This window comes from Lepus europaeus, chromosome 16 (assembly GCF_033115175.1).
Source record: "Lepus europaeus isolate LE1 chromosome 16, mLepTim1.pri, whole genome shotgun sequence".
NCBI lineage: Eukaryota > Metazoa > Chordata > Mammalia > Lagomorpha > Leporidae > Lepus > Lepus europaeus.
The window spans coordinates 70,393,659-70,420,442 of record NC_084842.1 but is presented as its reverse complement, the minus strand read 5'-3'; the positions used below and the strand labels follow the sequence as shown (position 1 = coordinate 70,420,442).

At 41.9% G+C, this 26,784-nt stretch overlaps 1 protein-coding gene across 3 annotated transcripts in view; it reads left to right on the top strand.

Annotated features, from left to right (window-relative positions):
• Positions 1-26,784, top strand: part of RBPJ (recombination signal binding protein for immunoglobulin kappa J region) — a 101,313-nt gene that overhangs the window by 61,734 nt on the left and 12,795 nt on the right. For all 3 annotated transcript variants that reach the window (XM_062212876.1, XM_062212879.1, XM_062212878.1), the window contains 5 exons: positions 10,247-10,342; positions 15,306-15,471; positions 21,451-21,625; positions 25,892-26,029; positions 26,180-26,292. In XM_062212876.1, coding sequence (XP_062068860.1) covers positions 10,247-10,342; positions 15,306-15,471; positions 21,451-21,625; positions 25,892-26,029; positions 26,180-26,292 — 688 coding nt within the window. The remainder of the gene's footprint in view (positions 1-10,246; positions 10,343-15,305; positions 15,472-21,450; positions 21,626-25,891; positions 26,030-26,179; positions 26,293-26,784) is intronic.

The following is a 26,784-nucleotide window of genomic DNA, read 5'->3' as shown; positions in this document are numbered from 1 at the left end:
AGAAGTATTATAAATATTCCAGACTAAGTGGGCTAAGAAAACATAATGTCTCACAGGTCCATCTAAATATATTTTTGGTTACTTGTTTTTATATATATATATTGAATACATTCTGATAAGTGCAATTGCTGTATTCACATATATAAGCGTTTTTTTTTTTTTTAAAGATTTATTTTATTTATTTGAAAGACAATTACAGAGAGAGGTAGAGTGAGAGAGGTCTTCCATCCACTGGTTCGTACCCCAGTTGGCTGCAACGGCCAGAGCTGAGCTGATCCAAAGCCAGGAGCCAGGAGCTTCTTCCGGGTCTCCCACGTGAGTGCAGGGGCCCAAGTACTTGGGCCATCTTCCACTGCTTTCCCAGGCCATGGTAGAGAGCTGAATCAGAAGAGGAGCAGCTGGGACTCAAACTGGCGCCCATATGGTATGCCAGCACTTCAGACCAGGGCTTTAACATGCTGTGCTACAACACTGACCCCTATATAGGCTTTTTGAATTTAAAATTTAATATTTTTTAATTTAATCGCTATTAGCAATTGAGTGACTTGTAGCAATACATTGATGAATAAGTGGTTACTTTATTGGATACATCTATAAAAATAACAATCCATATGATAATAAACTTCCTAAGGAAGTCTCCCTGTATTTTTCCTAAATATACAAGTATATGCTGTCATGTAGTTAGGTCCTATTGACATTATCATGATTTTCCATCATTTGCCCTTTTAAGTAATTTCCCGTTTGGAGAATTTTAATAGCTTTTAGAACTTTTACTTTTGACCAAGACGGAATAATAGGAACTGGAATTACTCTCTGGCCTGACAAAACCAAAAATGTTTTCAAGATCTTGAATGTCAGGCAAAGAAGGGCAGTGGTTCCCCAGAAACCGGAGACGAATGAGTTGAGCCCTGTGGTTGTCCCATCTTGGTGCCTGGAGAGTTTCTGGGCCATACTTGTAGGGAGGGGCAACCCACGTGAGGCTGAGACTCCAAGGAGGCCAAGGAGGCTGGGTTTGCAGGGCAGAGAAGTGGAAAGGAAAGAACAAGACAGGAGAGTTCAAGAGATGTCTGGAGGGTGCCTTTCTAGTCTTCCGCTACGTATTCCTCAGCACACATGTGTGAGGAAGCTACCCAAGAGTTGGGGGATAAACATCTAAAAGAACTAGAGCAGGGGCCGGCATTGCAGTAGACAGTTTAAGCCACTGCTTGGGGAGCTAGCATCTGTATTATAGTGCTGGCTTGAGTCCAGCTGCTCTGCTTCCATTCCACTTCCTATTAATGCTCCTGGGAAGGCAGTGGAGGATGGCTCAAATGCTTGGATCCCCGTCACCCATGTGAGAGACCTATATGGAGTGCTTGGTTCATGGCTTTGGCCTGCCCCAGCTGTGACTATTGTGGCTATTTGGGAGAGTGAGCCAGTGGATGGAAGGTCTCCTCCCCTTTCCTTCCCTCTCCTCCAATCATAAAAAGAAGCTGGGAAACGTGATAAATCGGCCAATTAAAACTAACCCAGAAATGACATAGATGATGGAAGAAGTAGGCAAGAACAATAAAAGCATTCATTATATTTGTGTTGTGTATGTTCAAGGTACTAAGATTAAGAGTTGTGAAATTCTTTAGAAGGTCAGAAGGTAAATATTTTAGGGTCTGTGGCCCATACTCCCTCTGCGTACTACTTAACTCTGTTGTAGCAGAAAGGTAGCCATAGGCAATGTGCAAATAAGTTGGTGTGTTTCTGTACTGGAGTCCTGGAGTCAAACTTTATTTCTTCTTATTTATTTATTTATTTATTTGAAAGGGGTGTGTGGGGGGGAGAGAGAGAGAGAGGGAGGGGGGAAGGGGGGAAGGGAGCCTTCTTTCTATTGGTTGACTCCCCAAATGGCCACAATGGCTGGAGCTGGACCGATCAGGAGCCAGGAGCTTCTCCCAGGTCTCCCAGGCAGGTACAGGGGCCCAAAGACTTGGGCCATCTTCTACTGCTTTCCCAGGCCATAGCAGAGAGCTGGATGAGAAGTGGAGCAGCTGGGACTTGAACCGGTGCCTATGTGATGCCTGCACTGCAGGCACAGCTTTACCCTCTACGCCACAGCACCAACCCCACAAGTAGTGTTTAACATGAAAAAATGTACTTGATCGAATTAATTCTAGTGTGGATGGAAATATTAATGAACCTGAAGCAATGGAAACTCTAAAATGAAGCACACATTTAAAAAAACCTGAAGAACACAGGCATTAGTGCATTATGATATGTCTTCTAGCATCCTAATATACATGGATTGGAGTTATTGAAAGGGAGGGTATGACTAAAACAGTACCTGAAGAAATAATGGCTGAAAATTTTCTAACTGGTGAAAAAGACAGTAAACCTTAAGTAAAAATGACACTGAAGCACATTATAATCAAATTAACCAAAACCATTGATACAAATTTTAAAAGCAACAGAGAGGAAAGATAAATTATGTACAAAAGAATAAAGATGGGGTAACTGTAAATTTTTCATCTGAATTCTTACTGTGGCTAAGACAGTGGAACAGAAGTTTTAATGTGCTCAACGGGGAAGATACTTCTCAGCCTTGAATTCTGTACCCGGAGAAGGCAAAATAAAGACCTTTCAAAGCATGGTAAATACTGCAGGAAAGCATCAAAAACAGGTTGAGCTACAATGCTACAATAATTTCTTCATTCAGAATGGCTATCATACCAGCTAGAAATTTGATTCTGTATAGATTATTATCATATCAAAAACAAGAAAGGTGACAGCACTGTGGATCCTACACATAATTGAAGGATAGCAAGTGAATGTTATGAATGAGCTTCAGGAGATAACAGATAACCTGAATTGCCCTCTACCTATAGAAATTGAATTTGTAATCTAAACCTTCTGAAAAAGAAAACTGCAGGCCAGATGGCTTCACTGTTCGATTCTACTGTTTTAGAAAAAAATAATAATAATGCCAGTTGTATATACTGCTCTAGAAAGCTGAAGAACCAGACACCCAGCTCATTCTGTTAGGACAGCATTACCTTGCTGGTGAAAGTAAAGCTATCATAAGGAAATGAAACTACAAAACAATATCCTTTATGAACAAAGATCCAAAGAGTCAACAGATTTTCAAATGAAATCAAACAATATATTAAAGGCTTAATAAATACATCATAACCTAGTGGGATTTATCTCAAGAATGGAAAACACTAAATGCAATTCAATATGTTAATAGAACAAAGAGGAAGATCATGTCATTTCAAAGGATTTAGAGAGCGCTTTGACATTCAGTCTTTGTAAAAGTTCTCAGTAAAGTAGAAATGAAAAAGAATTTCCTCATCTGGACAAAGGTTTCCTGCCCGTACCCTTTATCACATCTGACTTTGTGCTTAGTTGTAAAGACTGGATGCTTTTCCTCTGACACGGGGAGCAATATCGGGTCTGCTGTCACTGCTTCACGCAGCATTGTACTGAGCTTCTGACCAGCGCGGGAAGTCCCGGAAAGGAAAGAGATCAGAGTGAAGTGAAAGTACAGCCGTCTGTGTTTGCAAATATTACGATCATCTCAAAATAGAAAATTTTGTTGCCTCTTTAAAAAACTACTAGAACTACTAGGTTTATTTGCAAGGTAGTAGGATACATAAGTATAAAACTGAATTGCATTTCCATATACTAGCAATGACTAATAGGAAATAAGTTTGAAAATAGTATTTTGCAGAAGTATCAAAAATATGTAATTATTAGGGAAAAATCCAAGACTGTAAAACATTTAGACTGAAATTACCACACATTGCTGGGAGAATGTGTTCTTCCAACAGAAGACAATATTGTTAAATTGTCAGTTCTTCCCAGATTGATCTATAGGTTCAGCACTGTCTCGAACAAAATCCCAGCAGGCTTTCTTACAGCTGTTGACAAGGTGTTTCCAAAAGTTTATGGAGATGGCAAACAATCCAGAATGACCAAAATACAATCTTGAAGTAGAGCAACAGGAACTTAACACTATCAGAATTGAAGACAGAGGGGCTCAATGCAAATTTAGTAGCAACAGTTTCTGTAGTTAACAACAAATGGAAGGGTAGAATCAGTGACCAGTTCTTTAATAAAAATCTATTAATGCACAAATTTGAAAATCAGGAAGTGTTTTTCCCTTTGATAATCTAGCAAATTAGATTATAACTTTAAAATTATATTTTCTCATTTCTTCTTTTTTAAAAGATTTATTTATTTATATGAAAGAGTTACACAGAGAGACGAGAGGCAGAGAGGTCTTCCATCGGATGGTTCACTCCCCAGTTGCCCTTAACAGCCGGAGCTGTGCCGATCCGAAGCCAGGAGCTTCTTCCGGGTCCCCCATGTGGGTGCAGAGGCCCAAGGACTTGGGCCATTTTCTTGTTTTCCCAGGCCATAGCAGAGAGCTGGATCGGAAGAGGAGCAGCCGGGACTAGAACCAGTGCCCATATGGGTGCCCATATGGTATGCTGGCGCTTTAGGCCAGGGCATTAACTCATTGTGCCATAGCACCGGCCCCTCTCATTTCTTATTAAAAAGAAATTTCCTTTTCAGGAAATTTTAATGCCTTTTATTCTATCAGTAATTTTTAAAAAAGTTGCCCCCGCCTTTGGTAAGATTTATTTATTTATTTATTTGAAAGGGTGAGAGAGAAGGAGAGATCTTAAATCCACAACTGCTAGGGTTGGGCTAGCCTAAATCCAGGAACCTGGGACTCCCAAGTGCGTGGAAGGGACCCAATACTTGAACTTGCTGCCTCCCACAGTCCATGGTGATAGGAAGCTGAGGTTGGAAGCAGAGCTGGTACTCAAACCAGGTACTCCAGTGTGGTATGCAGAGGACTGCTAACACCAGGTGCTTGTCCTCCTTGTGCCTGTTACACATGCGTTGCTACACTGGTCAGACCTAATGGGAATAAACAGTTTCTGAAGCCCTGTTGACTTGTTTTGGAGATAACCTTTCAGTGAATGATAGCACCTTTGCATGAAGGTTAATAAATAGCCTCTGATTTCTCCAGTCCCCAATATTTCATTACACACAATATAAGGCCTTAAAGCATTGAAATGGTTTATTTCCAAAATAAACTTTTTCTTTATTATTTATTTTGACAGGTAGAGTTATAGACAGTGAGGGAGAGAGACAGAGAGAAAGGTCTTCCTTCCGTTGGTTCACCCCCCAAATGGCCTCTATGGCTGGCGCTGCACTGAGCTGGAGCCAGGAGCCAGGTGCTTCCTCCTGGTCTGCCACGCAGGTGCAGGGCCCAAGCACTTGGGTCATCCTCCACTGCCCTCCTGGGCCACAGCAGAGAGCTGGACTGGAAGAGGAGCAACCGGGACTAGAACCTGGCACCCATATGGGATGCCGGCGCCACAGGTGGAGGATTAACCAAGTGCGTCACGGCACCGGCCCGCAAAATAAACTTTCAAAATAGTCAAATAAATTTTCATACATTGCTCCAGTGTAATGGCTTATGGTCATTTGAGGGGAGAAGAATTTATAAGAATTTGTCTCATGGCTGTGTGATGAGATTTGAAGCAATTTACCTATATATATATCCACGGAGTTAAGGGACATTTTTACTTCAATCATAAACAGACAGGATATGAAATGGGATTTGCTAGCTCCCTCATCCCCTTGAATACCTGTACTGTTGTGTGGCTTGCTCACCAATAGATGGGGACATCACCGTAGTGCCTTACTGCTTGTTAGTTTTGTTTGCTGCCTGCTGGTAGTAACTTCTTCCGGAAGAGCCCTAGGGGGAAAAAAATTTCCTTGGAAAAACAAGATCTTGGTCTGATCCATGGTGTGGGGAGCAGGATGCAGACCCCTCCCCTTGCTGTTGTTTAAGGCTCTGAATAGTCCTGCAGTGAAAGAAGTGCTTTCACTTTCTCTAGTTTAGCTATGACTGCTGTAAGAGGGGTGTTCTCTGCTATGAACGCAACTGCTGTGGAGCTTGCTTTGACAGGTGTGGTTTGAGGCTGGCAGAAGCTGCCAAGCGGCGGTGAGGGTTGGCGGGGCGAGGGTGGGAGGTGTCTGTGGAAGTAAATCCCCGTGTCTTTGGCAGCTTTGTGAAGCAGAAGTGCACAGTCTCTGAACTTTCTGAACTCTCAGCTTTCCCTCTAGTCCATTTTGAGGAAGGGTTTTATATATATTTAAAAAAGAAATAGAAGCTTTTGACTGCCACCCCTAAGATGTACTTAATTGACTATCTAGAATATCATTAATTTGTTCTGTTTTGCAAATTTCCCTTTTAAGTAGTTCATTGTTTAGTAATTGTCTGTAAAGAACCAAGTGCAGTAATTCCCCCTTCTCTGCAGAGGATCTGTTGCAAGGCACCCAACGTAGGCTTGAAACTGCAGATGATCTGAACCCTGTATGTATGTTTTGTTCCTATAGGCAGGTACCAAGGATGAAGTTTATTTTTCTTTTTTTAAAATTTATTTATTTATTTGAAAGTCAGAGTTAACACAGGGAGAAGGAGAGGCAGAGAAAGAGAGGTCTTCCATGTGCTGGTTCACTCCCCAGATGGCTGCAATGGCCGGAGCTGAGCCAGTCTGAAGCCAGGAACCAGGACCTTCCTCCTGCTCTCCCACATGACCCAAGGACTTGGGCCATCTTCTACTGCTTTCCCAGGCCATAGCAGAGAGCTGAATCAGAAGTGGAGCACCTGGGACTAGAACCCATGCTCATACAGGATGCTGGCACTGCAGGCCCTGGCTTTACCAGCTATGCCACAGTGCAGGGCTCGAGGATAAAGTTTTAATTCTTAATTAGTAACAACAATAGTATCAAACTAGAACATGTGTAACAACATAGTGTAATAAGAGTTATAGCAATGTTATGTCTCTTGTTTACTCCAGTGTTTTCAGTCCGGGTCACCTCATCCTGCCCTCTGCCCTGACAGGTGACAATATCTAGAAACCTTTTTGGTTGTCACACTTTGAGGAAGGGTGCTACTGGCATCTGCTGGGTAGAAGAAGCCAGAGATTCTGCTCTCATCCACTGGACAGTTCTCTGCAGTGAAGAGTTATTTTGTCCAGTATATCCACAGTTCTAAGATAGAAACCCTACTCTATATGTGAGCTATCATTCTATGGGTTCACTTGTATTTATTTAGAGAACACTTTAAAAAAAAAAATGACTCCTTAAGATGCAGAAAGTAAATGATTAAGCTTTAATTGCCAAAGAACACCATTTTCAGTTTATTTTTCTTGTTGAAAGAAGATATTTGGCAAATTACTATTACAGGATAAGCTAATATTAATGATTACCTTGAGGTTCTAGTTCCGTTTTCAGGAATGTTGATTTAAATATGACAAAAAAGACCACGAAAACTGGAGCTGTCACCCACGTTTGTCAGAAACACTTTGAGATAATGCCATCTTATTGGTGGAGAGTTACCTCTAGTACTGGAGACAGGCACAGTGCTTGGTATGTAGTAGGTGCTCCCCAAGATGTGCAGGTGTGCAGCTGTGCTGGGACAGTTGTAACACCTGTGCTGTGCAGCTGCGTAAGGCGCCTGATCACTTTCCTGCAGGTCCTTCTGCAGGTCGCTCCCGAGCTTCCGTGGAGGTCTCCATTCTCTCTCCCCTGCACCCTGTGTAGATAAAAATGATTGCAGTGCCTTCTGAGGAACTGCCAGAGGGGCTGCAGTTCCCTGACACTTGCTGTGTGTCAGTGTGTGGGGCTTGCTTGGAGTTGCTGTCACAGTAGGAGATACTACTGCTGTTGTTTTACAAGGAAGAAAACTCGGCTTAGGTGTGTGACAGAATTTGAGATTCACTTTGCGGCTGGTTTCACACTGAGGCTGTGCTCTTCAGTCTGAGCTATCTGTCAGTGAAGTGTCGAGAGAGCCAGCCTGCCTGGGACGGAATCCTGGCCTCAGTGTCATCTTGGGAGACTTACTTAACCTCTCCCTTCCCCTTGTAAATTATGCGTAATAGTGTGCCACCCTCAAGGGTGTTGCTTGTTTAGTACATGCTTCGAACAGCGCTGGCACAGTGATTGGCTAGTTTTAGCTCTTTTAATGATTATAATTAACAGCTTACTTTGTAGGAAGGATTTGCGAGTGTTTCAGTATTACCAGATAGCTGCTTTGCACTCATTGCCATGGAAGGGACAGAAGTATAAGATGGAGCTCTTGCCCTGAAAGTCTTTGTAGTCTGTTTGGGAAGACAAGATAAAGAAGCACGAAAGCTGATAAGTGTTTAATCAAATAATTACTAACTGGTAGAGAGTATAGATGTAAATAGAATTTAGTTTGGGTAATCCACTTGCCCCTTAGATTTTTTTTTTTTTTTTTCAGTATACAGCAGCCTTTCAGGTTTTCTCCCAGTTATTTCAGGATATTGGCATTCTCCTGGCTTTCCTTCTGTTTCCTTATCCACCCTGCACTCTGGTCAGTGACCTGGCTTAGCAACACCTCAACATCTGTTGGCCTTGTCATGCTGTCCCATGTTCATCTGTAGTGCCCTGCAGTGTTGGGAGCATGCTCTCCCTGCCTGCCCCCATTTCCTGAGGGCTGTTAGTGGTGGTGGTTGGCACCATTATTCTCAGATCCCTATAGTAGTTGGCCCCTTAATACTGATCCTCAGTGTTTTTCTTGTCTGTAGAAGCTTCGTTATACACTGCTGTGGCTCACTTAAGAAAGTAGAAGTGTTTGTTTCAGTTCCTGACTATTACTCATTCACTCAGAGACCTCAGGCAAGGCAGTCAAAAGTATCAACTACTCTCCTTTTTCGGGTTATGAAGATTAAATGAGGTAGTGTGCTCAACGTGCTTATTAGTTCAGGGCCTGGCACATAGTAAATACTCAAGATATATTAGCTGTTACAGTTTTATTGTTCTGGCTGCTTTCTCCCTCAGCCCACATCACTTGCTAAGTAAATCAGTGTGCAAGGTTATCTGTGCCTTGGCTGCACTACTTCCAGGTCCTGGAATACCTTGTGTTTTCCCCCCTCCCACTTCTGGTGTCTGTTGGGCTTTGTTCAAGATTCAGCTCTTTGTAAGAAGCGCCCAGCATGCAGTCCTGTACTGCGCTCACTCTTGCTGGAAATGAGTATTCCTTTATTGGTGCTTCTTGTATTTGCCTCCATGTGGATCATTGTGTTTCATTCCAGTTTGGGCCTTAAGTTCCTTTTCAGTGATAGAAGTAGTTCTCAGTCTGCTTATAGCTTGGTGTAACTTACCACCTGCTGTGGACAGGCCTTTGGGTTTTTTCCTAAGGTATCTCTTTCAGTCCCAACAAAGCTCGATGTTTTGTAATTTGCTCCAGTCTACTTGGTGTGTAAATGCTGTAAATCTAGAATTCTCCACATTTAGTGACTTAGTAATATTGTACCTTTGTCCTCTTAAACTTTGTTTTTGTCTTTATAATGGAATAGGATTCAATGTAGTAAAAGTTTTTCTTGGTGGTGGTGTTTTAAGCTTTTATTGCTTAATTTTTTTGCTGTGTAAAAACATCTCAAGAATTGGGATTCTGCTGATTCCCAATTGCTAGTTTAGTCTCTGTAGAGTTTGCTTGCTTTATACTGTGTAATACTGCTTAGCAAGATAATTGGGTGAGCAAATATACTTAAAACATTGAACTTTATAGAACATTTGCTAAATGTTTAAAGAGTCATTTGTACTTGCAAGAATTAGCATTGTCTTTTTCCTTAATTTAATTCAGGTTTTCACTAATTTCAGTTAGCCTTTATTATTTAATAACATTATTCAAATAATTGTTATTTGTATGTAAACAATAGACCTTTCTTAGTCCTTATAGGATTGTCATTTTAGCATTAAGTGATAATAAATTGGGGTGACCTAATGATTTGTTATGGCATCTGAGTCCAGTGAAAAACACTGATTGTTAAAGCTGAGAGGGGATTTTAAAGCCTGGGGAGGGGTTAGGGCTTTAAACTGCAGGAGCAGTTAGCAGTGTATCTGTTGATTGTATTGATTCTAGAATGTGAAATTGTGGTTTGACAGTTACATCATAAATTCCAAAGGATGAGGGTCGGTTTCTTCTTTTAATGGAAAAAAAGATTTCAGGGTTGAAAATAGGCACATTTATTCTCCCATTGTATGGTATTCTTTAAATTTAATTCATGGAGTGCTTTCACTTTTTTTTTTTTTTTTTGGTTTTGTTTTTAGGTTTGTGTATAAGAAATACTCATAAGCATTCTTCTCCTTCATTACAGACTATAGTATAAAAGCACATTATGAAAAACTTCACCCTTCCAGTAGTAATATTTCTATTTGATTTTAGGGAAGCTATGCGAAACTATTTAAAAGAGCGAGGGGATCAAACAGTACTTATTCTTCATGCAAAAGTTGCACAGAAGTCATATGGAAATGAGAAAAGGTAATATTATTTTTTTTTCTGGGGGATAGTTAATTGCAGTTATCATGTGAATTTGCAAATTATCTGTTAATAGCATGTCAGAAAATGGTTTTTGTTATGGGATTAATTTGCTAGTTCAGAATGAGAACTAGGGAATTTGTTGAAGAGAAGCAGCAGAGAGAATTGTTGTTTATTCAAGCAAGGAGAATATAGTAAAGATCATTTGGCACCGTCCCTGATTTTACAAGATGAGATCATCCACAGCTTTCTTTCCAGCTACACGATGTTCTTCAAGTATTTCTGTGAGATGTTAGCTCAGAAAGAAGCCTTCCTTTTGGTGGAAAATACAATTTTATAAATAAATGATACCTCAAAAGTACCATTTTTAAAAAGGAAAAGGCTAATGAACAAATACCTGGTCCCAAAACTGTCCTGAGCTCAGTTTGAATTGGGCTGTGGAGCAGTTGTAAGGAGCTTCAGGCCCTCTGCCCTCATCTCGTTCCTAGTCCCCTTGTTACGGAAAACAGCAGGATGGGGCTCACAGCATCCTAACAGTCAAGTGTGGGCACTGCAGACATGAGCTGGGAAGCAACTTAATTAGCCAAAATGAAAATACAACAAAGTACAGATTGGTCTTTTCAGTAATTATTATTTCTCCTGGTGCCTTACACATTTTAGTTTCTTTTTCCCCCTTTTTTTGGTATAATTATAGACTTCACTGTTAGTTTTTCTCATGGTTCTTGGAATTTTCTTGTTAATGCTTTCTTGACCCTAGACCAAAAAAGCTTGAAGAATGTAATGTTTTAAAGCCTTAAAAAAAAAAAAAAAGTACTCTTTAATGTCCAAAGTGGACCTGGATCACTTTACAATAAAGGGAGTAAACCTGTTAAATCCATTTCATTTCTAAAATAGTAGCAGCAGCAAGGGACTGCCAGTGCTAGACTAGCCCTCCAGGTGCATGGCAGACTCGGGTGAGGCTTCTTCATGGGTTAAGAGAGAGATGTGATCCCTGACTGCTTGCTGGAGTGCCCAGAGGGAAAGAGGAAGACCTTGCAGCTTCTTGCTGATCTGGGTCCTGGCCTTTTTTGAAGGCACAAAGCCCGAGGTAACCTGGGGACACCACCACAGTCCTCTTGGACATGTCCTTTTAGTATATAAAGTAACTCCAGAAGATGGTGCTAAAAATATTTGGTCAGGAAATTTTATCTTAAAATTTTCAATCATTTTTGATCCAAACTTTTGTGCCTTAGTCAATATCTCATTAATGTTAGTGGTTAGTTATAAATTTTCCTAAAAGATCTTCCCAGGTTAAAAAAATAAACTTCTAGAAAGATTGTTTTATCAACAGGAAATGTTAACGTATTACGATGTGACATAACGTTGAACGTGGTCTTGAGGGAAGGAATTAGGTAGTAGTGGTAGTAATGTTACTGAGACAATTAACAGTAAAGCCACTTAGACTGTGATTCTAAAGTCATTTTTGAGAATTGTGTTCATTGGTGTGCAAAAAAGTCCCTGAATATAGTTAACAATTCTGCCAAAGTAGTCAGATAATATAATTGGCATGAGTTTGGCATGTGTGAATATCGCCACCAAGTGGCAGAGAAAAGCATGGTTTGTCTTAGTTGGTTAGAGCTTCAGGAAGAGTGGAGAAAGGCCACATTGTTTCCTGGGAGATTTTTTTTTTTTTTTTTTTTTTTAAATCATAGCAGCTGTTAAACTCCAAAGCTCAGCATTTACTGGTCAGACTTTTCATGAGTGTTTGATACTTGTTGGTCAACTGTCAGCTCAAAAAGTCCCCAATTTTAGTTACCCATTATAAGAATACATTTAAATTTTTGTTGTTGTTGTTAATTAGGTAGCCTTTTATGCTTATCCACATTCCCTTTCATTTCCTTTTGTCTGTATCTGTGTACTTTCCTGTTTTGTATATATGTTTATCTTCTATTTTGTTGTCATATTGCCGCTGACATCTGTGGAAACGAATTTTTTTTTTGTTTTTGTTTTTGTTTTTGTTTTTGTTTTGACAGGCAGAGTGGACAGTGAGAGAGAGACAGAGAGAAAGGTCTTCCTTTGCCGTTGGTTCACCCTCCAATGGCCGCTGCAGCTGGCGCACCGCGCTGATCCAAAGCCAGGAGCCAGGTGCTTCTCCTGGTCTCCCATGTGGGTGCAGGGCCAAAGGACTTGGGCCATCCTCCACTGCACTCCCGGGCCACAGCAGAGAGCTGGCCTGGAAGAGGGGCAACCGGGACAGAATCCGGTGCCCCGACCAGGACTAGAACCCGGTGTGCCAGCGCCGCAGGTGGAGGATTAGCCTATTGGGCCTTGGCGCCAGCCTGGAAACAAAAATTTGACTCCTTTTTTTAGGAAGTGGAGTGACAGTATTGGGATGGCTAAGTTGTGACTGAGTCATCACCTCATAGGAATAATCGCAGCCTTTGGCTTATATTGGACTTGCTGTTTTCTTGCATCACAGTTCCTTTTAGTGACTGTAGAGTTGATAGAAAAAGCCCATGGCTCTCTTAGAGGCAGGTCCGAGGTCTTTGTTTCTTACATTTACTGCATAATTGGAAAGCACTTTCAAGGCAGAACCTCTGTCAGTGTTCAGAGGAAAGGATTTCTTAGCATCCTGTCTGATTTTGTATCCTGATAGCTTCATGCATTTTGTCACAGTACACTTGAGAAAACCAGCTACTTAACATATTCCTGTATCATTTTAGTCCTCATATGTTTCAGTTATGAAATTAAAGTGTCTTTGATGGTAACCCATTGAGCTCTGACTACTGCATTTGTCACTCAATGCTAAAGCATTTCTCTTTGGATTATGATAGCCAGCAAATCAATTCACTAAGGAGTCTTCCTATCAGTGTTCAGTAAAAGATGAACAGGAGACAAGTTTCCAAAATTGATGCCTTCTCAGCCTCCTGAAAGTGTGCCAGGCTAGGTGTTTGAGTCTGTGCCATGGTAAGTGTTGGCCATCTCCCAGCACTATGAGCCAGACAGATCCCTCATGTAGACTTGGACTGAACCAACTCCAAAACCAGCCCAGCTAATCCAGGCATCCCTCCAAGTATGGAGTGACCTGGAGCTGGGCCTACTCCCTTGGCTGTGACCTTTATATCCATGGCCTCTGTGTGAGTGTGTGGGCAGGAAGGCAGCTCTGCTCCTTTTCTGTTGGTTTAGATAAATATGGGGGAAGACTACAGAGGCTTCCCTCACTCAGTGTGGTCCCCAGGGCCCACTTTGTCCAGTTGTCTGTTACCTCTGGTGCCATCCCCTCTTGACCTCTCACCCCCAAGTCGCTTCCTCTCTATTCCAGCAACTGTTGTGTTGCTGTCTCTGCACTGTCGACTGTGGGTCCTTCCTGGCTTGGAGCCTTTGTTCTTCCCTCTGCAGAAGTGCACCTGCCCAGATAGCCTCGGGGCCTTGGGATGGGACTGAGTCACTGCCCGAAGAAGCTTTCTGTGACTGCCCAGGCTGTCTACCTTCCGAGGCCCTCCCCTGCTCTACTTTTCTCTCTATCTACTTAATACCAGCTAATAGAATTTATACATTATGTTATTTATTTGCCTTTTTTTTCCTTATGTCTTTCCTGTTGGAGTGTAAATTCCGTGAAGACAGGAATTTTGTCCGATTTTTAAATGTGCTTGCTTTTACTGCTATATTCCAGTGCCTGGTATACACTCAGGATATAATAAATTATTTGAAGAATTAATGAGCGTTAAATAAATTCAGCTTCTTACAGGTTATATGTTAGTTGCCTCTGAAGTAATCTCCTTAGGATTGAGTAAAAAGTCTGTGCAGTTTGAGTCAGTTCCATAGATACTATCATAGATGCTAAGTGGGAAGCCAAAAGGAAGTAAATAGCAGTTACTTTCAGAAAGGCTTGAGAGCCAGTCCAGCCTGTTGGTGTGGGGTGTGCACGTGTGCACACACACGTATGCACATGGACAGTTTGTCTTTTTAGTCCACACACTGTGGCCCAGACGGTATCAATAAGCATGAATTAGTTGCCAAATTAATAAACTTGGAATTGCACGTACAATTGGACTTCACTTGTCCCTTGAGCAATTGGAGGAACTGATCCACACCAGTCCCCCATGCTTGTAGTTCAGCAACATGGGAGTGGTGTACACTCACATATTGGCCACTCTCAGTCGTTTTGTTATTGTTAGCACTTACTGTAGAATTAAGAAACAATTTCCTGTACTCAACAATCATACAAAACGTGGGAATTACCATCACTGTTGTTTGTATTAAGAAAGGAAGGAACTACTTCTTTATTTTCTTATACACCTGGTTTGCTCATCTGTACTGCTTACTTGGATGCCATTTGCATTGGAGTTTTCCACCCTTTTAGAGTTAGCATGGACATTACTTGAAAGAATACAGTGTTTTGTTCTTCTAGCTAAAGTATTTCTCAGTCTTCTGAGTGCACCAGGGGCTTAGCATGCGAGATATAGAAGCTCTTGCAGAGCTCTTAATCCAGTTTGCTTTTGACTCTTATGTTCATACTCATGTTTTAAAATTCTCTACTTGGAGTACTACTGCAAAGCTATTTTTCAGATGAATTATCAAGTGAAGTTAAATGTACTATCCTTGGTAGTAATGTCATTAATGAACAGACCTTAACTAGCAATTGTGGATTCTGTGGAGGTGTTTCATGTTGTGTAACATGTTAGAGTACACTGCATTTCTTGGAACTCCAGTAGCTGAGAACCGTGAGTTATGTGAAAGTTACAGAGAAGGTCTCTGCTCTGAAATGTGACTGAACGTGTAACTCCAGTATTTCATCTGAAGAAAGGCAGTCTTTGTGGAAGTTCTGATTTCTGTCTTGTGGACATGGTTATTTGCTTTGTTAAGGGGCTAACTCAGCTGATTTTAGTATGGGTTTGTATTCAAATAGTGAAGAAGCAGAGATGTTTTCTTGAATCTAATTCCTTTATGTTTTGTCGTGTTTCCCCACCCCGCCCACAATCTGTAGGTTTTTTTGCCCTCCTCCTTGTGTGTATCTTATGGGCAGTGGATGGAAGAAAAAAAAAGAGCAAATGGAACGTGATGGTTGTTCTGAACAGGAGTCTCAACCTTGTGCATTTATTGGGATAGGAAATAGTGACCAAGAAATGCAGCAGCTGAACTTGGAAGGAAAGGTAAAGCAAGACCTCTGCTCCCTGTGAAGGGATACCGTGGTACCAGAATGTGCTTTCTATATTCATTTTTGTGGTGTGATTTTTTTTTTTTTTTAATGACTGTTGGTAAGAATTTTTGTCTCTCTAAATCAGAACCAGAAAGATGCCTCTCAAGTAGTTGTGGTCTGGTCATGATTCATGGAACTCAAGCTGTTGACATCTAAAGGAGGCATACAGTAAGCTTCCTCATCCTGCTAACAGTTTTAATGGGCTGTTAATCAGATTTCTGTTGGAAGCCAGTAATAAATTTAGGAGGCTAATCGCTCCTCTTCTGTCTGATCAGTGAAAACACATCATTCAGAAATGTTTCAGGCTATTAGTGATGTAGATACATTCTTAGATGTGTTTGCTGGGGTAATAAAGATGGTGATTTACTTAACACCACTGTGGGGCAGGGCTGTGCTGTGATCACTTTTGACTTTACTCAAAGTTTTAGAAGAATTTATTTGATTAAATTGCTAGAGGAAGAAATTTATCAGTTAGTTTAATTGTATTTTGTGAATTTAGAAAGTAGTTACTGCCCGGCTGGCCTTGTGGAGTAGTAGGTAGAACCGCCACCTGCAGTGCCCGCATCCCGGATGCGTGCCTGTTCATGTCCCAACTGCTCCACTGCTGATCCAGCTCCGTGCTAATGTGCCTGGGAAAGCAGCGAAGGATGGCCCAAGTGCTTGCAGCCTCTGCACCCAAGGGCGAGACCCAGAAGAGCCTCCTCACTCCTGGCTTCAGCCTGACTCAGCCTCTGCTGTTGTAGCTATTTGGAGAGTAAACCAGCGGATGGAAGATCTCTCTTCTCTCTCTCTCTCTGTCTCTCCCTCAATCCTCTTTAAAAAAAAAAAAAAGCAAGCAGTTACTGCCAATATCTATCTTTAGTATTAAAAATAGCCCTTTATTCATTTAGAAATTATTATTTAATTTCCCCTGAATGTGAATATTTGGAAAATGGTTAGTTCTGATCTTAATTACTACATGGGTATCTATTACAATAGTACATAGAGAGCTCGTTTCTTAATTACTAACTCTTGGTTGAATGTCACAGTGCTCCTGTGTTGTATCTGGCGGTGTTGAGGCTGGTGAACAGGAAGTCTCAAACTTAGTTCCGGTCACCTAGCAGATTGTGAATACTGAGAAGCCATACCGGCCTTCTCCAAATTTGGGTATTTATGTACCATTGCTGTGTCTATAACTTTTTTTTTTTTTGGACAAGCAGAGTGGACAGTAAGAGAGAAAGGTCTTCCTTTGCTGTTGGTTCACCCTCCAATGGCCGCTGCAGCCGACGTATCGCGCTGATCCGAAGGCAGGAGCCAGGTGCTTCTCCTGGTCTCCCATGCGAGTGCAGGGCCCAAGCACTTGGGCCATCCTCCACTGCCTTCCTGAGCCACAGCAGAGAGCTGGAAGAGGGGCAACCGGGACAGAATCCAGCACCCCGACCGGGACTAGAACCCGGTGCGCTGGCGCCATAGGCGGAGGATTAGCCTATTGAGCCACGGCACCAGCCTATCTCTGTAACTTTTTATCAGTGAGGCTTGTTGACTTTGTATTTTAAATTAGGCTTGGGGTCATAACTTACTACAGTAAAGGTTGTTTCATCTTAAAAGGAAATAAAACAATAAAACCATTTCTGAATTATGATGCTGAGCTAAAGTGAAGAATATGTTTTAGTGGTGGGTTGATCCATCCAATGTTTTCTGCGTCTCATCTGTTTCCCTGTTAAATGGGAAGTCTCAGGGGCTTCTGTGTGCAAGCTGCACGTCTAGACATTCATTCCTGGGAGCAAGCAGATCACCTGGGAAGTCAGATGCCAGGGCTTCTAGCTACCAGTGTATCTAAGCGTTCGAATTGAACTCCATTACTAGCTTTACCTAATCACAGCATCTGTAGTTTAAATTTACCAAACTGCCAACCACTGGTCTCAGTGCTTGCCTTTCCAGCACCACGGCCAGCGGGTTAAGCCACAGCCTGCCGTGCCTGCATCCCATATGGGCCTCAGTTCGAATCCTGGCTGCTCCACTTCCAATCCAGCTCCCTATGAATGCACCTGGAAAGCAGCAGATTCTTACTCCCTGCATGGGAGACCTGGATGAAATTCCTGACTCTTGGCTTTGGCCTGGCCTAGCCCTGGCTATTGTGATCATTTGAAGAATCAATCAGCAGGGGCAAGATCTTCCTCTCTCTTTCCCTCTGCCCCCACCTCTCTCCGTAACTCTGCTTTTAAATAAATAAATAAATAAATCTTTTAAAAAAAGAAGGAATGAAAACGAGAACCTGTTCAAACACATGAAAGGAACATGGGCCATCTTCAGCTGCTTTCCCAGGGCAGTAACATTACGGGAGCTGAATCAGAAGTGGAGCATGGCTGGCGCTGTGGCTTAGCAGCTAGAAGACACTGCCTGTAGTGCCAGGATCCCATGTGGGTGCCGGTTTGAGTCTTGGCTGCTTTACTTCCGATCCAGCTCTCTGTTGTAGCCTGAGAAAATAGTAGAAGATGGCCCAAGTTGGGCCCTGCACTTGCAAGAGAGACCTAGAAGAAGCTCCTGGCTTCAGATTGGTGCAGCTCTGGCCATTGTGGCCATCTGGGAAGTGAACCAGCAGATGGGAGATCTCTCTCTCTAACTCTGCCTTTCAAATAAATAAATAAATCTTTAAAAAAAAAAAAAAGTAGAGCAGCCAGGACTGGAGCTGGTACCCATATGGGATACTGGTGTTGCAGGTGGTGCCTTAAGCTGTTACCCCACAATGCTGGCCCCTATTTGCTTAATTTTTTGAATCTTCATTATTTTCTTAGGATCTGTGTATTTTTCCTTTTTCTTAATGAAATTTGAGTCATTGGGTTGATGGCCCTATAGTTAACTTTCTTTTTGTTTTTAGTATAACAGAGTTATCTCTGGCATGATTTTTGTGCATTTAAAGAATCACACACTGTAATGTGAGGTTTATTTCATTTTTAATTTGTTAGTAATTAATCTGAAAGGCAGAACAACGGGGAGAAAAAGAAGGAGGGAGGGAGGGAGGGAGGGAGAGAGAGAGAGAGAAAGAAAATGATCTTCCATCCGGTGGTTCGCTGCAACAGCCAGGTCTGGGCCAGGCTGAGACTGATAAAGGCTGCCAGTGTTGTAAGCCGCAGCTTCACCCCCTGCACTCAGTGCTGGCCCTGTTTCCTTTCTTTTCAAGGGTGTGTGTGTGCACGCATGCTAAACAAAATAAAGTCCTTTGTGCATAAGTTTTATGCTCCAACCTTCTCTGCTGTTTTTTTTTTCTTTCCTATTTGTCAGTGGATCTTATCATCTAATGCTAGATTTCAGTATTTTCTCTTTCCTGATATAGATCATATCCATTATTAATAATACTCAAAATTAAGTGATCCCAACCTTTTTCAGCTTTCTCATTAAAGCGTTTCATTTTTGCTTCCTGTAACTTCTGCTGTAGTATACTGGTACCCCTTCTGATGCACCTAATCATATGGTATGGAACAATTCATTATTAATGCTCCCAACTTAAAAGTACAATGGACCTTTAGAAGTTACTCACAGAAAGCCATTGTCTCTTGAGTGTTTAAAGATTCTTGAGTGAAAACTATGGAAAGGCAAAGTACTATTGTTTTTACTTTTCTTCTTCTTATCTTTGTATTAATTTGCCTTCTGTGGAGCAAAGCTCCCCAAAACTTTTACGAAACTTTTGAGTTTGTAAAAGCTTAATTGAGTGTAGGATATCTGTATTAGCATTTGCATTTTCTTATACAAGTATAACTTAACCATTGAGAAATGAAATGAACTATTGCAGTATTTTTGTCTGCCACTAAGTCTGTCTATAGATAAATTTTAAAGATAAAACAAGTGACCTTTTTTTTAATGGTAGTATTTGTTTTTATTTGACAGGTAGAGTTATAGACAGTGAGAGAGAGAGAGATAGAGAGAAAGGTCTTCCTTCTATTGGTTCACTCCCGAAATGGCCACTACGGACGGCGCTGCGCTGATCCAAAGCCAGGAGGCAGGTGCTTCCTCCAGGTCTCCCATGCGGGTGCAGGGCCCAAGCACTTGGGCCATCCTCCACTGCCCTCCCAGGCCACAGCAGAGAGCTGGACTGGAAGAGGAGCAACCGGGACTAGAACCCAGCGCCCATATGGGATGCTGGCTCTGTAGGTGGAGGATTAACCATTAAGCCATGGCACTGGCCCCAGAAGTCCTTTTTTTTTTTTTTTTGGATAGGCAGAGTTAGTGAGAGAGAGACAGAGAGAAAGGTCTTCCTTCCGTTGGTTTACCCCCAAAATGGCCACTATGGCCGGTGTGCTGTGCCGATCTGAAGCCAGAAGCCAGGTGCTTCTTCCTGGTCTCCCATGCGGGTGCAGGGCCCAAGCACTTGGGCCATCCTCCACTGCACTCCCAGGCCACAGCAGAGAGCTGGACTGGAAGAGGAGCAACCGGGACAGAATTGGTGTCCCAACTGGGACTAGAACCTGGTGTGCTGGTGCCGCAGGCAGAGGATTAGCCTAAGGAGCTGCAGTGCTGGCCTACTTTTTTTTTTTTTTTTAAGATTTTATTTACTTGAGAGGGAGAGACAGAGAGAAATGTCTTCCATCTGCTGGTTTCACTCCCCCAATGGCCACAACGGCCAGAGCTGAGCTGATCAGGAACCAGGAGCTTCTTCTGGGTCTCCCACACAGGTGCAGGGGCCCAACGACTTGGGCCATAGCAGAGAGTTGGGTCGGAAGAGGAGCAGCCGGGACTCAAACCTGCGCGCATATTAACCCACTGGCGCTGCAACGCCAGCCCCTAGTTACTTCTCAAATGAGTGGAATTTGCTCTGCCTTGGATAAGCAACATACAAATGCTGTAACTGAAGAAACTTGGTTCACCTTATTTTGAAATAAACTTTAATCTTTAAAAATGTTTTTGATAATTTGCTGTGTTAGAGTTTCATTGATCCCATCTGGAAAAGGAGGTCAATAATTTAGGAACACAGAGAAATAGGAGAGGTTTCAAATTGTCCCAGAGAATTGAAGGAGTGATGGTGGCAGTAGTGTAGAAGTCTCTGGGCTGCATGGCGAGTGCTGTGACTCTGGAGTGCCAGCTTCTAGACGCCGAGTTTATATTCTGCTAAACTGACTTAGCGCCTTGAACCCTTTTCTCTAGTACCTTTAAGTGCAGTTCTTTTTGGTGTTATATGAATGATCCCTTTGGGCACGATTAAGACAGTTCTAGAAGATATACTTATAGTCCCTTTCTGGTTTAAGATACTTTATAATCTAGGGAATCTAGGCTTGTTTCCTTAGATGTATAAGAGGTTACTCTAGCAGTGTAATGAAAGAGCATTTGTAGTATTTTTGGAAGCACCACTGCTAATCTTTTCTACATAACTCTCTTGAATTCTGATAGCCTGTCTTTTCTTTAGAAAAGTATAGTCATTGTTTTTTTAAACTAAAATTTCTAGTGGTAGTAATCATGGAATATAAAACAAGGCTTTCAGAGCAGTTTTTTTACGAGAGTAAAATGGATCACAATATTATATTTTATAGACTTGATAGGAATATTTTGTACTTTCTCTTAAAAAATCAATTTCAATATAATAGTTTATGACCAGAGCTGGGCCAGGCTGAAGCTAGGAGCTTCTTCCAGGTCCCCCATATGGTTGCAGAGGCCCAAGGACCTAAACCATCCTCTGCTGCTTTCCCAGGTGCATTAGCAGGGAGCTAGATCAGAAGTGGAGCAGCTGGGTCTTAAACTGGAGCCCACATGGGATGCCGGTGCTGCAGGCCATGGCTTCACGTGCTGTGCCACAGCACCAGCCCCAAATTTCAGTAATTTTTACAGTTGGTAATTTTTGCAATTGCTTTCACTGGTTATCCATTGGAATTACCTCATTTAGACATGATCAAGGCCCCTCTGAGTTATGAGTATATAACTGATAATGTGTTGGCACAATTAAAACTTTACTTTACTTTCACAGAACTATTGCACAGCCAAAACATTGTACATATCTGATTCAGACAAGAGAAAACACTTCATGTTGTCTGTAAAGATGTTCTATGGCAACAGTGATGACATCGGTGTGTTCCTCAGCAAGCGGATAAAAGTCATCTCCAAGCCATCCAAAAAGAAGCAATCGTTGAAAAATGCGGACTGTATGTATATTGAGGTTTCTTTCTTGTCCCCACTGCCACTATGAATTAATAAGACAAACTTGTTTAAATGAAGAATCGGTTTTTAATGGCTAACTCATTTGTTACTGGTATTTTAGTGAGTTTTTTTTTTTTTTTTTTTTAAATCGGAAACAGACAGTAACTTCATCAGAACCACTTCAGTAGAGTGGAGGAGGGCGATGTTGGTGGGCATGAGACATCTTGGGCCCTTGGTGCTAAGTGTCATGCAGTGCCCACACTGGTTTACAATCCACAAAGCAGTGATGCACCCAGAATGTGGAAAGCTCTATGTTGGGAAAAGCTCTATATCAGATGAGTTTTGGAAGGCCATCCTAAGAACCTGAATAAACACTTTTAAAAATGTTTATTTTCATCTACTTGAAATGCAGAGAGAAAGAGAGATTTTCCATCTGCTGGTTCACATTCCAGATGCCTCCAACAGCTGGGGCTGGGCCAAGCCAGGAACTCCAACCTGTTCTACCATGTGGGTAGCAGGGGTCCAGGCCTTTGAGGCATCACCTGCTGCCTCCCAGGATGCTTCAGCAGGGAGCTGGTTTGGAAGAAGAGTAGCTGGGAGTGGAACTGTCACTCTCATATGGGATGCAGGTATTCCAAGAGGCAGCTTAACCTGCTGTGCCGCAGTGCCTGCCCCTGAACCCTGACAAAGGTGATTGACCCCTCAGCAAATGTAGTTAAGTTTTCTAATGAAAACTTTGATATTTATGTAAAAGGGAGCAAGTAGTATAATATTCTCATCCACTCAGCCTCAGCAGATTTTAGCAATTCAGTTTCAGTGTCTCTGTCACTACCAGCACCTCTTCTTCCAAAGGCTAGAATATTTTAATGCAAGTCTCAAATGTCCTGTCACAGTTTCTGCAGCAGTGACTGGCCTGTGCCTTTTCTATTTATACATCATAGTGCTCAGCTCAGTTGGCTGCTGTTCTTTGATGCCGTCTACTCTCCACTCTGTTTGTGGATTTGTCAGTGTCTCAGCAGTCTTTTCTTACAAGGATGTCCTATTTAGTGTCTTCAGAACTGCATCCAAACAAGATCCATGCATTTTATTCTTTTTTATTTTTATTTTTAAAGATTTATTTCATTTATTTGAAAGAGTTACAGAGGGAGACAGAGAGGTCTTCCATCGCTGGTTTCACTCCCTAAATGGACGCAATGGCCAGAGCTGCACCAATCTGAAGCCAGGAGTCAGGAGCTTTTTCCTGGTCTCCCACGTGGATGCAGGGGCCCAAGCACTTGGGCCATCTTCCACTGCTTTCCCAGGCCACAGCAGAGAGCTGGATCGGAAGTGGAGCAGCCGGCACTAGAACCGGCACCCATATGGGATGCTGGGACTTCAGGCCTGGGCTTTAACCCACTGCGCCACAGCACCAGGGCTTTAACCCCATGCATTTTAATCTTTAATAGTTTCTTCTCCCTGTTCTCCCACCTTTTTTTCCATCTGGTCGTTTGTTTGTAAAAGAAATTGGGTCATATTTTCCTGTGGAATTTCCATACTCTGGATTTAGATGATCACATATTCCTCTGTCTCATTTTTTCCGTGAACTGGTGATTACACCTTAAGACAGATGAGGGACTGGAGCTGTGGCTTAGTGGGTAAAGCCACTGCCTAAGATGCTGGCATTCCATATGGGCAGTGATTCGTGTCCTGCTGCTTCACTTCTGATCCAGCTCCCTACTAATGTGTTTAGGAAAGCAACAAAAGATGGCCCAAGTACTTAGGCACCTCCCGGCTCCCGGCTCCCAGCTTCAGTCTGGCCCAGCCTGTCCATTGCGGCCATTTGGGAAGTTAACCAGCAGATGGAAGATTCTCATTTGTTTCTGCCTCATTCTCCGTAACTCTGTCTTTCAAATAAATAAAATAAATCTTTAAAAAAAAAGAGGAAAGACTTAAACCTGAGCTGGTCATTTCCATTAGATCAGAAGTCAGATAATATCTGATTATCCCAGCCTATCCATCTAGTCCCTCTGCAGCCCTTTACCTGATGGTTTTAGTTGCCATTGATGATGGCTGCTTAAATCTGATACGTCGTGAAGGGATGCGGAATGGTGGTTTTCTACTAACTATACGCACAACTTTTGCCTTTGTTAGCTATGGAATAATAATATCCTTTGAAAAGCAACCAGTGAGGTTTTAGGGGTTTTGTTTGCTTTTTATTTTGTTTTCTTAGGAACTCATGAGTTTTTATTGTGGATGTATTTTATTCGCCTCTGTTATTATTAATGCCATCATTCACATTATGGAAAATTTCACACATTGATACAGGCAGAGTTGTGTAGTAAAAGCAAACTTCTTGTGTCCATCTTCCAACTCAACAGTGGTCTTAACTTCAGGCCCATCTTGCTCATCTTCAGCAGGGGCTAAATACCATTATTACACAAAAACAGCTCTGAGAAGAAATACTTCCAATATCATCCAGCCACTGTTCAAACATAAAATTGTCCAGTGTCAATTTAATCAATATGTTTGAAACAAAATTCACATTCATCAGATAACACAATATTTGTTATATTGGAATGTCCTTGAGTATTCTTCCATCTGTGCCCCCAACGCCTCTTCCCCTCCCATCCCCCTCTCTCTCTGCATTATAATTTTTTTATTCAAGAAACTTGAGTCATTTGGTCTTTGGAGATCTCTGTACTGGATTTCGCAATTTCATTCCTTTGTGTTTTCTGTAGTTTGGTAGTATCAAAAAGAAACAGAGCCAGACATCAATTAGAAGGGAAACACAATTGCATTCAGTACTGTTACAGTAGAGGAAAAGAGACTTCAGTATGGAACTGAGTTCAGCTCCCAAGAACAACAAAGATTAGTGGAGATTTTATAACCAAGGAGCAGAATGGAGACGTCAGTGCCTGGAAAGTCAGTAAGAGGAGGCGTGAAGACTAGTTTTGTTGCTAAATTGACTTAAAGTCTTCCTGCTGAAGGCAGGCCAAGGAGATCATACATCAAGCATGGGATTATGACTTGGCACAATTGTTGCTACCATTGGGCTAAGGAGTTGGACAACAGCTCAAGAATTAAGACTAATCAAGAAAGATTACTTGGAGTCTAAGTTTCAAGGAGCGAATCTTTGTGAGTCGTTAATCTTGATGAGATTGAAGTTTGTCCTTGGTTCCTTTTTTGTTGCTGAAGGGCAAGGTGGTATGCTTTTATGTACACCAGGGGGCATATGATGCCCTTTTTCTCAGGCTGTCTCCAGTTCAAATCACAAGGCTTTATTTAACTCTGACTTTGTAGTGAAGATTAGATGATGATGACGACGATGATTTGGGCAGGCAGAGAGAGAAAGAGACCGAGATCTTTCATCCTCTGGATCCCTTGCCTCTTACCCAATGCTGGCAACAGTCAGAGCCGGGCAAGGCTGAAGCCAGGACCCCGGCACTCTTGCCTAGAGTTTCCCCTGTGGGTGGGAAGAAGCCAACTCCTTGAACCATCAGCACCGCCTCTCAGAATTCGTATCAGTGGGAAGTTGGGGCTGGAAGCAGAGCCAGGACTTGGAGCCTAGGCAATCTCCTCTGATGTGCTGCTCCCAAGTGGCATCTTAACTGCCGTGGCCAAAGCCCACCACGGATACTGGGTTCTTGATGGTAGAGAGCTACTTCAATTTAAGAATTTGTCCTTATATATATGTGATCTCCCTCCGCCTCCAAAAAATTTAAGTACTACGGTACTTTAACATGTTCAGGTAAAAGAAAAGAAATCTCCAAAATCCAGTGTGTGGGGACAGTCACCATCAACTTTGTAAACATCCTTCCAGACCCTCTCTATGCATATATTCTGTAGGATTCAATGCAGGTACATGGAAGCACTCCTGTAATCAGATATAAAACTATACATATTTGCCAACTGTAACCACAGTGTACAGAATACTTCAGTGATACCCCAGGGAAATATTTCTTATCCATGAATTTAGAGACTTTTAATTAAAGTAGGATCTTTTTTAGGCAAGTTCCTTCTCTTGGACATTTGTTATTTAAAAAATTTTTTCCCTTCTAATCATCAATACTACACTAGACATTCTGTTCAGCTCTCAATTCAAAATGACTGTTATGGACAGACGGTGTCATTCACCTTTTGTAGCACCTGTACTTAGAGGGTTGAACTGTTTGTCATCAGATGCTGTTAATCGTTAAATTATAGTAAGGACGAATCAGACTTGCCCAGCAGAAGTCCCTTTTTGCTGGCCCCCTACCCAGTGACATAAACAGGAGCTGTGTTTTTCTTTGCAGTGTGCATTGCCTCCGGAACAAAGGTGGCTCTGTTTAATCGCCTTCGGTCCCAGACAGTCAGCACCAGATATTTGCATGTAGAAGGAGGTAACTTCCATGCCAGTTCTCAGCAGTGGGGAGCATTTTACATTCATCTCCGTGAGTATCAACATATGCATGTCGTATTTTTAGTGTAAAATTGTTAAGCCTTTTTGAAAATGAGTGAGAGCTATATTAAGCTTTAGTGTTGTCCTAAGCAGTAGCGAAGTCTGTAAGTGATAATTGGATCTTTTCTTCCACCCACTGTAGTGGATGATGATGAATCAGAAGGAGAAGAATTTACAGTGCGAGATGGCTACATCCATTATGGACAGACGGTCAAGCTCGTGTGCTCGGTTACTGGCATGGCACTCCCAAGATTGGTATGGCTCTTCCTTTGCTTCCGCAGCATGTGAAAGTTGAAGTTAATTCTTAGAACAGGGAAGTGATGACACTGGAATGGAAAATACACCTCGCTTCAATGCTTTTTGACTAAAAAACTTATGTCAATAATCTCTGCTGTTTCTAATGAGCAAGAATACCCTACCTTATTTTAGAAATGCTTTAAGGTAATTCGCTGCTCTTCACAAGTACATTCTGAATAACTTCTTTTACTCTTTCTAATAAATTGTCACTGGCGTTTGCTTTATGCTGATCTGTGTGAACACATTCGGTAGAGGGCAGTGTGTATTGCATCTTGCTTCCTTTCTGTACTGATGCAGATACACTATATCCAGTTTTTGTGCTACCTGTTATATTCCAAAGTGAGACCAAGTTTTTAAATGCATAGCAGTTCTTATTGTAAAACTCTTCAGCTTATTCTCATAAGAAGATAGCCTTATTAAAAATTAAATGAAATGGATAGTTCTAACTTT